Genomic DNA, 16,470 nt, shown 5'->3' with positions numbered 1-16,470 from the left:
TTGGCCTTCCCGAGGCCCATCACAAAAAACCAACTGGCCGGCTGCGCAAGCTGGACCGTCAAGTGCTGAACCGCCCGCGCAGGGCTATCAACCTGACTTACCTAAAGCCTACTACGGCCGACCTGCATACAGTATGCCACCTGCGCAAGGTGCGTATCCTATGTACTTCCCTACGCAAGGGATGCTGCCTGTTCCTACGTACTATCCCCCGCAGGGATTTGGTCATGCTTTTCCAGGACAGAACAAACGGTTTGCGCAAAACCACAGTAATAGAATGAATAGACCTGACACCAGAGCTTCTCGTCAGAAGTCTCAATATGACGATGAACATGGCAAAATTCAATCGAAAAACCAAAACATTAACTCTAAAAATTTTCGTGGCAAAAGGAAGTTCTGACTCGGACATGACGCGTGTCGCAGATCGCTTAGCTGGCTGTGTTCATGCATGGGAATCACTGCAAGCTCCAGTAACCCTGTTAAACATTGTAAAGGGCTACAAAACTCCCTTCGGAAAGAAATCTCCTCTTTACCTTCCGAAAAACATAAAACGCAGTTGGAGGACCCCAGTTTCACCACAAATGAATCAAGCCGTGAAAGAAATGATGGAATCGGGAGTTTTAGAGAGCGCACAGCTTTCCCCCAGCTTTATCTCCCCTATGTTTTTAACACCGAAAAGCGATGGGACCATGCGACATGTCCAAATATCGAAGTTCCGACTCATAAACATCCAGAAAATACCAGACCTGCAGCCACGCGAGTGGCTCGTAAAGATCGATATCTCAAGGCTGCCACCAAAGAAGTACCTCGTGTTAGAATGAAAAATAGCAAACCCAAAGGAGATTCAAAGCCTGGTTGGCCTCATAAACTTTGCCAGCTTTCCAGTACCGCGAGGTCGGCTAAACCATCGCAGCCTCCTTCAGTTCCAAAACTACCTGTTGAAGCTAGATTCTTGTCACCGTGTCGCTCTCCCAGAGCACGCCCTTGCAGAACTGAAATGGTGGGCGAAAAACCACTCAATCCAGTCCCGGCTTCATGCACCACCAGTCCATCACTTACTGGGGACAGACGCTTCCAACCTGGCATGGCGAGCTCGCCTCGACGACATGGAGATGTCAGGGATCTGGCAGACCCACGAAGCCAAACTCGTGCACGTATCAAAAATTATATTCGCGCTTCTCGACAAATTTCAAATTCACGTGGTTGCACACCTGCCAGGGAAACTGAACAGCGATCACCTCTCACGGTTTCAAGAGACTCCCGAATGGCATCTACTTCAAGAAATAACGTCAATAATTTTCAAAAAATGGGGAACGCCCCGCATAGATCCGATGGCGACGAACTCGGCCCATGTGGTGCCGCGGTACGTCAGCCTCGACAGGATGGATCGGAATGCTCATCATCACGACGCATTCAGCCGCGAATGACATTACTCGCTGGCATTACACCTGAACACGGCGACGGAAGTGTACCTAATAGTAGCTTCAGTGTGGGAGTAGGTACCCTGGAGGCCCGACATCAAGAATCGTGCCCTCTCTCCTCCCTTCACAATTCGGCGTCTGCACCAAGTGCTGGTGGACACGTCGACGGGTCTGCCACCGCCGCAAGTGCTGGAGATGACCCTGGAGGTGTGGAGATGTGGGGGTGGACCCACAGCCTGACGAACTGGACCCCACAACAGAAACAACTGCTTAAATCAGGTTGGCGTGATTCTACTACTAAAACATATAATAATGCATGGCAAGGGTGGTTAAAATGGTGTTCTCAAAATCATGTTTTATCAAGTAATCCCTCTGGATCTCAGCTAGCTAGGTATTTAGCAGATTTACACCAAGTTAAAAAGCTTTCCTATAATACAATTCTAGTGTACAAGTCAGCAATCTCTACACTTTGTAATCCTGAAATCTCTGAACGACTGAGCTCACATGTTTTAGTTCAAAAGGTCTTAAAAGCTATATCTAGTCAAAAACCAAAAGTAGCTAATAAGCCTCCTATTTGGGACACAGACTTGCTTACATCATGGCTGACCAGCAATAGCCCAGATCCTAACAACTTATACCAAAGCTCCAAAAGGGCGGCTACTCTGCTACTACTCTGCTCAGGTCGCCGGGTCCATGACTTAACGCTACTGGCAATTGACGACCAACATTGCTCTGTTTCAGATAATCAGATCATACTGTGGCCTAGATTCGGTTCAAAGACCGACAAAGTTGACGTGAGGCAGTCAGGGTGGCGTCTAACATCAAACCAAGATCAACTGGCCCTAGACCCGGTATACTGGGTAAAGAGAGTGATCAGCCTGTCAGCAACACGACGATCTCTGTGCAAGGTCAATAATTTATTTATAACTGCGTGCGGCACTCCGAAGGCGGCGTCCCGCGCCGTGCTGGCCGGCTGGGTGCGCGGCGTGCTGGCGGACGCCGGCATCCGCGCCAGCGCGGGCAGCGTGCGCCCCGCCGTCGCCTCCAAGCATTGGGCTCTCAACTACCCCCTCGACGACATCCTGGCCCGAGGGAACTGGCGCTCACAAAACACCTTTTTAAATTATTATTGTCGGGAGATACGCTCATCTCCTTCCCAAACTAACGTGGTGTCGGCTATGTTCTCACCCATAGCAAACTGATTATATCGACGGTGGAAAGGCAAAATGGTTTAAGCGCCATGACATAAAATGTTCACCAGAGCGATTTAAAGTTTGAAATTTTCGAAAAAAAATCATATCTCTGTAATTATTCTAGCTATGGCTTTGAAAATTAAAATACGTTAAATTGAAATAGTTTTCTATGTTATTCTGTATATAAAATGAATGTACATATTCTATTTACTGAAATAAGGGACATAAGACATAGGCATCTGAAATCTCAGTCAGGTAAAATTGGCTTAAACGACATTAACATTTTAACTAAATACAATTAAAAACAATTTAAACACCAAGGAGTTTTAACCATCACACCAGGATAATGTTTTATAATAATTTATGTTACTTTAAACATTCCATAAGAATGAATTAACCGCCAGACTAAGGCAATTTATATCTAAGATGAATGACTTAAAGAATAAATGAATTTATAATTGGACCTCAGAACTCGAGAACGGTTGAACCGATTTTGGTCTAGAAACATTTGTGGAAGTCCAGGGAAGGTATAAAAGGTAAGAAGGGTAGGGTAGGGTAGGGTAGGGTAGGGTAGGGTAGGATAGGGTAGGGTAGGGTAAGAAGCGGTACCTGCGGGCCAGCTAGATTGAAAACAAAAAATTCATAATATCTCACCAAGTCGAGCAAAGAAGCGGCATGGCCGTACCTTTTCTCGAAGCATTATTTTATTATAAACTTTATTAACATATTGTTCACCGCGAAATCACTTTGAGATTGAGATCCAAGTGATCAGCAGGTTTACTTATTCATTAATTAATAATCATAATCCAACCGACATTTCTTCGTCCGTCTCTATGCCACCATTCTGTCACCGCCTTTGTCCACCTTAACATGGATCGCTCCATAGCTCTCTGTGCAACTCTGGATTCGGTGCACAGTTTCCTTGGTCAGCGTCCATGTATCGGCACCGTATGTTAGTGTGGGCAAGACACATAAGCAATTATCAATCCATAAGCAGCGTCGCTCGCTTTAAACTATCTGTCAGATTCATACAAGATACGCTAGATTTGATAAGCAAGCGACGATGCTTTAGGATTGTTAATGGCTAAGTTTTAGTGGTGGTAACCCCAAAGGACTATCACAATGTGAGTTGGGTCTCACCCGACAGCCGGACCGAGAACCAAATCGACCGACGATTAGTCAAAAATGGAGACACTTCTGGATGTTAGGAATAAGAGGGTTGCTGATGTCAATAGTGATCACCACTTAGTCGATGGAAAAATGTGCTTGAAGATAGCGGGAGTTTAGGAGCAGGCCACAAGATCTGCCAAAGGTGTCGTGTAAATAAGCTGCAGGACCCACAAGTTAGAAGAAAACTTAGTATTCAGATCGGCAACAACTGGCATCAAAGACGTGTTGTTAAAAATTTGCGAAGAAATAATAAGGCACAAGGAACACTTAAAGAATGAATGGATGTCTAAAGAAACATGGGATATGATCAACCATCAAGGAAGACTTAACGTCGAAGTAGACGACCATTCTAAAGAAGCACTTGCGTACGAGTATTTTCTTTGTGAACTTAATATCAAACGAAATTTATAAAAGGACAAACGCTGCTAGGGGTAACTCTATATCCAGCGATGGTCTCATCGGCTGCCATAGGAAACATGAAGGATCTATACAAAGCATCTTGAAGAACATTGCAACAAAACCCAGGATATCTCCTTGTTACTATGAAAGATTGACTTTCAAGATGGTATGGCCACATTGCCGAAGTTTTTAATGATCCTAACCACCACCTGGGGAGTTGGATGCAGATGCAAATATACCAGGAGCATCTTGTATCTTGATGCATAATCGTAATCATTATGATTAATAAAATCGGCAGGTCTTACAGGCTAGTCAGAGGCCTTCGGGTGGCTTGAAAACGTCTGACAGTTGGGTGGGTAGCCCACTTACCCGAAAACTCTCTCAGCACAAGATTGCTTGTGTTGGGGCCCAATAACCCGCGCTAGGCCAACGTGGTAGACTAGGCCTAAACCATTCCTTCATTGGAAGGAGACCCGTGCCCCAGGAGTGGGGACGTAATGGTTCGTGATGAGATTTATGACTATCCTGCATCTTGACAGAAATTTAAATATCCAACCCCCGAATAAGACGAATTGATACGGACCATACGATCGCTGAAGAGTGGCAAAGTACCAGGGAACGATGGATTTCCTACGGTTGCATAAAAAGCAGGATAGATGGAATATACCAGATATTGCACTCTTCAGCGATGGAGGATGATGAAGTGAAGTTAGAGAAAAGTTAATTTAATTCATGTCCAACTTTTTCCTATAAGGTTTGCTTTTCGTTGAAATACTTTATTCTGAAAATTATGGGATACAAACAGGTCGTGGTACTCGTGGTCACTGGTCTTCTATTTCGTATAATTACCTAACAATTATCAAAATCGGTTAAGTTGATCCAGAGATTTGCGCTTGGGAACACATTTTCGGTCAGATTTTTATATAGATAAGAAATCCTGTTTCTGACTAGATTTCGATATAAATTATTTATGAATAAGTTTATTTATTATATATAATTATTATTTTGTATAAAAAGTAATGTCATGTTAATACAATACAAATATTTTACATTAAGAACCATATTGTCATAGAAAAAATATTTTATAAAAAATAAATATTTGGTTGGATCCTTTTAGAGAAACGTTAAAATTCCCTACTTGCATAGAAACAGCAATTTAGGCGAAAGGATCCAAGTGCATATTTATAACTCAGTAAATATTAATTATAGCAACACTATTATTTAGAACCTGTGTAAAGAGTAATATAATAGATATCATAATTTAATGTAGTTATCGGTGATATAATCAAAAAATATTTACAGTTTTATACTGGCGAACGAATCTGAGTTTGTGCCTACGTAATTACGCTGCGCACGCGGCGCCAACTGTCGCATAGACGCACGTCCTCTCCCAATGAACGTCCCGGCGGGGTGCTGAAGCGACACCTTTCCAACCGGTCCTATTTATATTATTGGCGTTTTCATACAATATCCTTCTGGATATAACAGCTTAAACACCATAGACCGCTTCATTGCGATTCTTTTGAATTGTTTTATATCACTTATATCAATTATCTACAAATCGCAAAAAGCTGCTTAAGTGCCAATTGTACCACTAAACAGATTTAGGTAAAGTTGTATTAACCGCCAAACGCCGCGAGTAAGGCTGACTGGTAAAATGGTTTAAGTGCCAGTATGGCTTCAAATTACAAAATTGTAAAATGTATTAAGTGATTTTATGTTATTTTTGACCAGAAGGCATTTTGTTTTATATCAATTACGCAATCAGGTAGGTCGCTTAAGTAACTAATGATACAAATTCACATTAGTTCAAAATGAATTAAGTCACAATGTTTTACTGTTTTAGTGAGGGTACAATGTTTTATATAACTTTAGTTTTATTCAAGTATGTTTGAACATACAAATGACTAAAAAAGTGGCTCTTAATACAAGAAAAAAGTATTAAGATTTCCAAAATCACCGTTGTCTTAAGCGCCAAAAAGTGCTCAGATCGAAACGAGACCCGCACCATTCGAAAGAGAAAAATCAGGCGATTCCAACGGTATATATAACTCATATTCGCCAAAAGTGGCGGATAATACATTTTGCCTTTCCACCGTCGATATGTATAAATACTATACCTAATACGTGATTAATCATGAAATTACTGATACATACGATGATTATATTATATGAGTTGTATTATAAGTACATAAGTATTTATCAATCACTTTCATTAAAATTCATTTTAAGTAAGCTTGAGCATTCTCATCTAACCTGATTGAATGTATAACATTAGACTCAATTATAATGATTACTATAATAATATAAAATATAATTTACTTTTCTGCAAGACCTGATTAAGTGATCACAGGCACAGCCTAAACTAATTTATTGATAAAATAAAGACCTGAAAGAAAGTAAGCGTACTCTTTATTTTTATTTCAATATTTATCCAAATCTTTATAAGTACATATACTTACGCTATCACATTGGCGTTACATTACATTCATATACCTACCTTATAATATTTAGTAGGTTACTACCAACATAGGTAAACACCTTCATTCCACCAGGCGATAACAAACAGGTCTCACTTTTAGGCTTCGAATGACGGTACAGTGAGTTAATATCAGCGTTTTACCTACCAATAAAACGCTTATTAAGAGGAGAGTATACCTTCGCGATTCTAGCGAAATAGGTATTTAGGAAAAGATTTATTATCACTTGCGCTCTTATGCCGGTGGCACGGGTGCGATAGAGATGGACTGCTGCACGCGACTGACAATAGGTACTTTTTTAAACAAAATTCTGGTTTCGGGAGAAAACGTTTTACACTAACTAAATATTAACCAATCTCTTAGTTTTTGGTGTCAATCGCTTCAGCATAATATATTCTAGGTTTATAGGTTTCGCTTTTTTTTAAAAAAAATAGTGTTATTGTTCAACAAACGGCTTCATTTAACACACAAAAATTACGTTATTTGAGGTGCCTATAAGTTTGAATCTATAAACAATATCGAAAAAAGAAAAAGCTACAAACCTAGTTATTCCTTGTGTCAATAACATACAAAAAAATCATGGAGATTGGATAATGTTTAGAGGTAGTAAAACGTTTTCTCTTTTTGTATGGACGAACAAGTGCTATACTCTCCTCTTAACTACTTACCTCATTCGAAGCCTAACTTTTAATTCTGCCTGGTAAAAGTTCGAACGCAATGATTTAAAATTCTACGGTCGCCATATTGTCAACTCACGCCACCTGGTGGAAGGAATGTGAACTAGAGGGCGGGGGATTACTCCGGAAACTGACGTAACGTATCCGCCACAGCTAGAAAAATAGACACGCTATTCTCACTTTTAGGCTTCGAATGAGGTAAGTAGTTAATAAGCGTTTTATTGGTAGGTAAAACGCTGATATTAAGATTTATTTTCGTTTGTTTCAGGTGAGTCCGAGCCGGTCATGAACGTGCCACCCTTCAGATGTGTATCGCGATTTGTTAACCTATAACTCAACGTCTAGGTATGATGCCAACATTAACATAATACCGTGTACCTAAGTTCAACTGAGGGATCAAAATCTAATTCAAATAATTTTTAGGATTTTACTAACATTATAAATGCGAAACTGTTGATTTTCGTCACTTTTTCACATTCCTAACACTACTGACCGGATAATCGTGAAATTTAACAAATAAGTAAGCTATAGGAAGCGAAATATCCAAGAGAAACCTTTCCGGAATGCGCCAGGTTAAAGATGGTGGTTATATTACTCGAGTCAGAATGGGATTCCTGAGTAGTCACAGTACTGCGAAACACTAATCCGCACCTTGTGACTAGCACAGGACTAACTCACACTCTGAGTCAGTCTACAGGAGTCAGGGATGAATACAAATTATTTGAGAACTAAAATACTTACAAGACGCGGTTTCATCATTCAGTGCGTTTCACTCAGTGCGTAATAATTATTTACGGCGATAACGCTGTCGCATAAGCGACATGCGACTTCTATAAAGGATATACTTGTTGTGTTGTTTTGAAAAATGAATATCCCTATCCCATTTTATATTTAATATTGAACAATGTGGTGTAGCTGCGGGAAGCAACCTTCCTTTTTTAATACAACACGTACGGGCCCCGGGTAGAATATTAATGTTTGCAAACAAATTCCTACCACGATGCAAGAAAAATTATGGAATGTTTGCACACAGGAAAAAGGAATCGTGCGACATTGACAAAGCCTTAAATTCGTAATAAGGCTTTATGTACCGGTATTTCGTTAAGTACTTTGTTTTTAACTATAGGTTTATATTAGCTTGTAAAGGTTTATATTTCTTTATTCATGAATAATTGATTGAAATTGAGAGGGGATTAAATTAAATACGAAGTAGGTAAATTATTTCAAAGGGCAGCTGTACTTTCCATTAATGTAAATTTAATAAAATTAGCAAAGGACAATCGTGTCTGTTTTTTCATTCTAAAAAAACTTACTTCTTATGAGTGTTATTACTGTCCAAGTTTATACCTAGGTATGTCAGAAGGGTTCCGCTCATCTCGCATAATCTTTATTGACCAAAACTCATTTCGCATAACTCGTATGGTCTAAACTTTTTTGGCCGAACCATCACTTTGCCAAGTCTTATGTGGCATAAGGCTCGTTTCGTCTAAAACTCTTTAGGCACAATCTTTAAACACCTAAGTTTCGTTTGCTCAAATTTATGTTCGTCTATACCTATGTATAATCTTGTTTCTCGTAATGTTATCTTAATAAATAATATATTAAGTATGTAGTAAATGTACAAATTGTGGTATTTTTCTCCTACATCCCGAAAATCACGATATTGCATGATCAAAAAATCGAAAGTTAACGACCAATATAATTATTACAAACCCCATGAGATCGAAACCTAAAAATAGGTGCGACGACGAGCAAAGCGAGGAGGAGCGTGTTAGGTGCACATGTTCATCAAAACCAAAGCGGAGCGCAGCGAAGCGGAGCGGAGCGTTTTCCAAACAGCGGAAACAATACAAGGCACCAGTTTGCGCTATGTAGGGAGACGCTCCGTCAAAGTTAAAGCCAAACGAATATTATTACTTTATTACTTTGTATAAACCTATGCCATAGCATTATTAGGCTATTCAAGATTTGACCATACCATTGTTAGGCTAAACAAGATAATGCGAAATAACTTTTTACTAATCGAGATTTATGCCATACGATTTTCGGCGAAACGAGACTTTGACCAAACGTAACTGTGCAATACGAGATTAGGCTTATAAATATTAGGCCTAAAAAGGTAGAACCGACCGCATCAGTACATTTCTATAGTGAGCATCGTGACGGCGGCCTTCGGCGTGACGCTGGACGCGACCTACGGCGTAAATAGGAGACCCAAGCCTAAGTACTTAGGTAAGTATAGTCCTTAGGTATAGTCGAACTATAAAGTCCTGACATTAAAGAGTGCGATTTTGCTAAGACTATTTATCATTGTCAGTGATTTACTTACTTTAAAAAAAAAACGATTGATAACGACTTTTTAACGGATTTGTCCTTTAATTAATATAAGAGATCGATTAAATACGGTCTTCAACAATTAGTTAGCACCCACTACGATTCCGTTTTCAGGACTTCATAGTTTTACTGTACTTATTACTTAATAAGTACTTAGTACTTCCATGGATAACCATAACTAATAATAGTTACGTTACTATACCACTTTTGCAATACCCTGTATAATTTAATTATTGTACAAACTATCTAAATTATGAGGGTTAGGTATCAATGAAACAAGAACTTATTCTTATCTTATTTATTAACACTAACACGTCGGCGCTGAAGTTATAATCTTATTAACTTGCAACTTATGTATGATCAATATTGTTATAACTATGTAATGCTAAAATTCAACCATATCTACTAAATAAAGTAGGTACGTAGCCAGACCATTTAGTACGATACAATATAAAGTACATTTCATAAGTTTTTCGAGAGTCTCGGGGCAATTTAGAGCACATGAAGCGCATTTTTAAATTGAAAGCTCATCGTCATCTGATGAAGGAAACAACAGCTCAATGTAGTACTAGGATGTATCTTAATTGCGATATTTTTTTATACAATAAGTTTCTTAAATGTGCTTCATATTCACAAACTGTGTGCCGAACTTTCGTATGAAACGATGTCTGATGTTACAGAATCACAAATACTGTCAGATGAGGAAACAATTGTTTCAATCCTTTGTATAATAAGTTCAGAGTGGTTCTATGAGATGAATACTGAGACTTTACACTTTATTTCATTTTGGATGTAACATCATAGAACAAAACTTAAACAAATGCATCCAAAGGATTTTTATTACATATATCTTATTTTCGACTAAATGTGAAAAATAACATGAAATTAACGCAATTCAGCTAAGTTTCTTCAGTTCTCTGTCACACGTTTCTTAGATTAGTTACGTTTAGTATGGCCGCTGCCGATCCCTGCTGCTGAAACAAACAAATTAAGTTGTATTTTTTTGTAATTTATTCTAATAACCCTCAAATTTACACCTTGTACTATTGTCCGTTGGTGGTTAAGTAGAGATGTACTTATAATGTATATTATTGCTGCAAACACTTTTATTTAGTGTTTTTTACAGACAGATTATATTAGTAGGTTTTATGCACAGCACTACCAAGAAACGTAGCAGGGAGTAAAGTAGGAATCCAATAAATTTAACCAATAATACGACTACAATAAAATTGGTATACAATAACATAAATAAAATAAATACTAATACAATTAAAATGCTTACCCTCCGCCGTCTCCTCTCATAGCGCCCCCACTAGAGCGGTCGCCGCCGCCGCCGTAGCCGCCAGAGCGCCGGTCGCCGCCGCGGTCACCACCGCGGTCCCCGCCACGGTCGCCGCCGCCGCCGCGCCCGCCCCAGCCGCCGCCGCCGCCGCGCCCGCCGCCGCCACGCCCACCGCCCCGCCCGCCGCCGCGCCCGCCTCGGTCACCGCCCAGACCGCCCGAGCCGCCGTCACTGCCGCCGCCGCCAGGCTTCTCCTCGTTACATCTGTTACAGGCCTTCCTCCATGAGAAGTTGGTGTTGCCGCAGCTGGGATTAGGGCACCTCCAGTCACCCTCGCGGTTGCCGGAGGGCGGTCCGCCGCCGCCGCCCCGGCCGCCACCGCCGCCCCCGCGCCCGCCTCCCATGCGGTCCCCGCCGCCCCCGCGTCCACCGCGGAATCCTCCGCCACCGCCGCCGCCGCCGCCGCCCTTGCCTCCCATTCCCCCGGCCCATGTGTTCTGCCTCTGGGCTAATGATACTTTAATGGTGGACCCGTTAAAAGGTTTTCCATCAAACCATTGTATCGCCGATGTAGCGGCATTGGAATCTTCGTAGGTGACTGTAGCCTCGCCTTTAGGTTCTCCAGTGGCTTTATCTTTGTACATCCACACTTTTGGCTTTTGGGTTTTCTTATCAGTCTGTAACAAACAAGAAAATGTTAGCATCGCTTTTTTGACGAAAACTTTTTTATTATTTATTGTTATATGTATAAGACTGGATATTAACCTTGATGATACCAATAGAGCCGAAATGTTGACACAGCTCGTCCTCCGTAGTGCCGGGGTCCATGCCCTGGATGAAGATGGTGTCTTCCTGCGTGACCATGTCTCCGCTGCTGCCGCCTCTATCACCCCCGAATCCGCCGCCACCGCCGCCTATAAATTAAAACTATTAATATATTTGAACTACTAAACCGAATATCACTTAAATACTTGATACTACGTTCTGTCTAATTGAGTTAAATATTAATGTTTTCATCCCATCATAATTTATATGATTTATTTTATGCCCTATTTTTACGAATATCTATCAAACCCATAAAAATATACCACACATTTTAAAATTCAATAATACTCTGTTGGAAGTCTTAAATCTAAGTTTGTTGACCTTTGAAAATCTTTTTCACGCCTCCAATATAAATTAGTTGAAAACCTCCAAAATACCATGATTTGAGGCAACAGCCTTAAGTCATATCTTAAGTTAAAGTAACATATTCAAACCACAGGGCTGCCAAAACATTAGTACCAGAAATGGTTCTTCACTTGTTTAAACCCAACAACCAATTTACCATACTATTTTCCATAATACCCGTATTGACATTGACATTTACTAACAATCTTAAATCTAATGTCGGATCTAATTTTCTTTTAACATAAAGGGTTATGCAGATTACCATATAAAGTCGATCTATATAAGATTTGAGGATGGTGAGTGTGTATTGACTATGTAGATGTAGACTATGCACGGGCAATCCTGAAGAAAGTTCGAGAAACCTGTTTTGTGTTGATTAAAACCAGATACTGCATGGATGTTTCATGTTGCGCGTTTAAGATACTGGAATAACTGGCTCTGTTCTGTTTCCGTTGTTTACCACCTGACCTGGATATATCACTTCAGGATCCAAGTAACTTCAATTAGTCCAACATGGTGTGGAAAACAGACACTTATGTGAACTGCCTAAACCAAGTAGATGTTATGTTTTCTATTACAATAATGAACGTGTTTCCATTAATACCACTTCACGCTTAGCATAGATTACAAAAGTCTGCATAACAAAAACATGGCACTGAAATAGGAACATTTGCTTGATAGAAGTGTTAAATACCTTTACACAAACTATACTAATATATCCGCATTTGCAAATGAATGTTTGGCAGCCCCATAATAGATACAGTTAAATAGTATGACAATAGCACCATTCGCTCAAGGCGAGGGGCTTTACCTTTATTATAACCTCCCCCCCTGCCGCCGCCACTAAAACCAAGACAACATGTTTAGTACACTCTGGCAGGTCAGGGACACACAGTACGGAGCACGCCGCCTCATCACACCTAGGTGCACCGTATTAAGTGACCCTTGCTGAAGACTTCAATCCTTTTCTTAATGTTACGATTAAACCTTGACACCTTAAAAACCTTAGAGAACATTGTGTATTGTAACAGTTATTATTGTAATACAGTAGAATTCATAAGACACAAAAAATAATGCAGCTTGAAAATAAGTGTTTCAAATACATGTGACTCTGGACTTGACTGATTATCTGGACCAATCAAATTACACAGGATGTTGTTGACAACAGGACAGGAATGGAACTTATAATGAAGACAGAAATACTTAATTTAGATGTCTGTTATCAGCTTCTTTAACTCAGTATTTTTTGTTCTTGCATAAACTTCACTTTTTAAATTAACATTTCTGTTTTCATAAATAACTCCCTCATCATGTAAAGCATGCATAATAACTTCATGTATGGCCCAAAATTCACTGCTGCTTTTATGATTGTTAACACTTCCTATAATATGTAGAATTGAAAGTGATAACTGCCATTTCTTACACATGCTATATTTTTTAGATAATGCTGTTGGTAGTTAACACTTGACCTCTTCTTAGAAAGAAACCTTGTAAGTTGTTACATTATACCTTAAGCATGTACACTCTTTACTGATGAAAAGTAAACACTCTTGAACTTGTGATCACACTACACATACATGTAGCAGTATCATATAACACCTGGTGCTATAATGTACCATTGAAAATTTCCAGAGAATAAGTTTTCCTCCACACACTCTGATCAAAATACTGCAGTACAGCCCACAATCACAGCTTTGCATTTGTTGGATAAGAAGCAGAACCATGGCACTTTAATGATCATAATGATTCATTTTTAGAGGCAGCATCTTTGATAGTAGTGATTATGAACCTTAAAAAGCTTCCAAAATTGATAGATGGATGTACCAGCTTCTGATGTTTAGTGTCAGCAGCTCAAGTTTGATGAAGCATACCAAAGTAACACAATATGTCATTACTATGTACCAGTTTAGCTACTGTACCACCACCCACCACTGCACATTAATAATCAACAATATAATAGCATTGCTTAACTGTAAAAACTGACATAATTTGTATTAATCTGACAGATAAGGAATGCTGCTGGCTCAGCATCAGGATTTTAGGTAATAAATAGCATTATCTGTTGACTTCAGCAATTATGTAGCAATTTTCATAATATATTATCTAGTTATAAGAACAGAAATACAACTGCGGTATATACCTATACTACAAATGTCTACTTTATTGCCATACATGTCATGCTATTCATCACTTAAAATCCTGATGCCTGCCATTGCTGATAATGGGGGACACCCATAATGATTGTTGATTTCTAATGTGTCAGTGGTAGTATTGGTGGTAAGCCAGCAGCAACCCTAGCAGGCCCTGCCTCTAAACCGAGGGTAAAATAGTTTTTTTATTTACAGTTTAGCTTTAGAAATAGATTGGACTATTTTAATTTGTACAGAAATATGTACATCTTACTCTTGGACTATAGGCAAAGAGGCTGCTGAACTTAATACCATATCATATATATTTAAAGAACTGCAGGAAAACAATGATTCCGCAACAGTTGAACCTTGTCAGGTGAGGCATAGCTTCACTTTCTGTCTTAACCTAACCATCAGAATCATGTAGAAATTTTCTTGACCAATGAGGAACACTGAACTGCATTTCTTATTCAACATGGAACATGCATGACTTGATATCATAAAAAATACATTTTGGATTAAATGTAACCTTTTCCTAAACATTACAAAACAGATATTCTCTGAAGTATTGAATGAATAAAGAAATACTGACCCATAGCCTCCATCTCTATTCCCCCCATCTCTATTGTAGCTTGAGCGGTCACCTCCTCCATAGCCACCGCGGTCGCCTCCTCCAGAGTAGCCACTGTTTCCTCTATCTCCACCTCCATAGTTAGAGCTTCCACGGTCGCTGCCACCCCCATAGCCGCCACTGCCCCGTTCATTGCTGCTCACATTGTAGCTTCCACTTCCATTATTGGATCGGTCATATCCCCCGCCACTGGCTCCCCCAGCTCCATTACCGCCGTAATTGCTGCTGCCATAGCTCTGTTGTTGAGAACCATAGGAATTCCCAGATGGGTTACTGCTGCCATAGCTGCCACCACCTGGAAAATATGCATTATTGCTATAATATAATTGATCAATACTAAACATACCAAGTAAAAGAGCCTAAAATACGATAATGGGATAGTGAATTATGACCGGTACTATACATTCAGCTATAATTTATCCAATTCAGTGAAATACGGTCAATAAATAGGTCAATCATTAGTTTCCTTTCGTAGTAAAATAACCTCACCTGAGCTCTGAGAATTCCAATCTTGCTGAGGATTTGATGGGGCACTGTAACTTTGTTGTTGATTGTAGCCACCAGGTTGCGAGCCACCGTAGTTGTTACCGGAAGATATAGCCGGTGGCGGCATGGAATATTGAGCTTGGGCCGAGTATCCTCCTCCACCGCCGCCATAATCTCCAGAAGAGTAGGCTGTATAGATAATAAAACTGTTAATTAAATACAATCACGAAGATTATAACAAAAACAAGATGAAACTTACGATCAGTCATGTTGTATGTTACAGTAAATTAAATTTACACAATGACAAAAATCACCGGATGGAATAGAAAATGCACACGCGACGCGACAAAATGGCGGTAAATAATACCATAGACCAGCAAAAAAAGAATAGACTAGTGCTGTACTACGCTGTTGTATTTTGGCTGAACTAATGCTACCCCTACACACATAGAAAATAATATGAAATAATATGAATAATACGAACGAAAAAATCAATAAGAAGAACAGAAAGAAGCTAAATAATATTTTAGACAAAACCTAATAAAAAACCAACAATAGAGTAATTTAAGTTATTGTTCTAAGAAATTCTGAAATCCGTCCATCTGCTGACATCTAGTGGGGAATAGCTGAACTTATACGACCGGAAACATTTATGGTTTGTTTACAATACCGGAAACTTGGAAACCGGAAATAAAAACAAAATATAAAGTATCAGCACACGGTACACATTTGATTTTTTAGGCGCCATCTAGCGGTAGAACTTAAAACTGACGCATTCATCAATAACAATACACTCATCAGTTTATAAGTAATAATTTCGTAAGTACATCCCTATTTCAAGGTTTTGCTAGTATTGTGATGTCGAGGTGGCTACTGGCTCATATGATGGTATGCTTAGGGCTAAGGGCACCCACCCACACACGATACGGCGGCGTCTCGTCTTACCACTCTCTCCCATCGAACATGCCTGAGTGAAGGAGGTGTATTTACGACGCGATGTCGTATCGTGTTTGTGTGAGCGGCCCTGCAAGCTGCATATCATCATCACCACCCATCACGTCCCCACTGCTGGGGCACGGGTCTCCTTCCAATGAAGGAAGG

The 16,470-nt window shown here is 39.8% G+C and overlaps 2 protein-coding genes across 3 annotated transcripts; one reads left to right on the top strand and one right to left on the bottom strand.

Moving 5' to 3' along the window:
- Positions 1 to 1,211: 1,211 nt before the first annotated feature.
- LOC125489076 lies at positions 1,212 to 2,620 on the top strand. The gene is made up of 2 exons (XM_048623678.1): positions 1,212 to 1,697; positions 2,160 to 2,620. Exons 1-2 carry the CDS (start codon positions 1,262 to 1,264, stop codon positions 2,618 to 2,620), a joined length of 897 nt encoding a protein of 298 aa, XP_048479635.1. The 5' UTR covers positions 1,212 to 1,261.
- Positions 2,621 to 9,954: 7,334 nt separating this feature from the next.
- LOC105392502 (RNA-binding protein cabeza) lies at positions 9,955 to 15,773 on the bottom strand. Of its 2 annotated transcripts, none has more exons than XM_038117780.2 (7): positions 15,629 to 15,773; positions 15,373 to 15,558; positions 14,845 to 15,178; positions 12,935 to 12,966; positions 11,719 to 11,867; positions 10,954 to 11,630; positions 9,955 to 10,645 (listed from the first exon to the last, which is right to left on the bottom strand). In XM_038117780.2, the coding sequence occupies exons 1-7, from the start codon at positions 15,636 to 15,638 to the stop codon at positions 10,618 to 10,620; spliced, it is 1,416 nt and encodes a 471-aa protein (XP_037973708.1). In that variant the 5' UTR covers positions 15,639 to 15,773; the 3' UTR covers positions 9,955 to 10,617. The 2 variants fall into 2 exon arrangements, with proteins under 2 accessions (XP_037973708.1, XP_037973709.1); XM_038117781.2 differs by having other exon boundaries at positions 9,955 to 10,642.
- Between the last annotated feature and the right edge of the window lie 697 nt (positions 15,774 to 16,470).

This window comes from Plutella xylostella, chromosome 10 (assembly GCF_932276165.1).
Source record: "Plutella xylostella chromosome 10, ilPluXylo3.1, whole genome shotgun sequence".
In the NCBI taxonomy this organism is placed as follows: domain Eukaryota; kingdom Metazoa; phylum Arthropoda; class Insecta; order Lepidoptera; family Plutellidae; genus Plutella; species Plutella xylostella.
This window is presented reverse-complemented; position numbering and strand designations above follow the sequence as displayed.

What these genes read in the sequence shown, in the direction of transcription:
- LOC105392502 (XM_038117780.2), bottom strand. An exon ending in TTGGAATTCTCAGAGCTCAG is followed by an intron (nt 15,179 to 15,372) that starts GTGAGGTTATTT and finishes CATATTTTCCAG; the next exon opens with GTGGTGGCAGCTATGGCAGC. An exon ending in AATAGAGATGGAGGCTATGG is followed by an intron (nt 12,967 to 14,844) that starts GTCAGTATTTCT and finishes TCTTGGTTTTAG; the next exon opens with TGGCGGCGGCAGGGGGGGAG.
- LOC125489076 (XM_048623678.1), top strand. Translation starts at nt 1,262, where the DNA reads ATGGCATCTACTTCAAGAAATAACGTCAATAATTTTCAAAAAATGGGG. An exon ending in GAAACAACTGCTTAAATCAG is followed by an intron (nt 1,698 to 2,159) that starts GTTGGCGTGATT and finishes GCTCTGTTTCAG; the next exon opens with ATAATCAGATCATACTGTGG.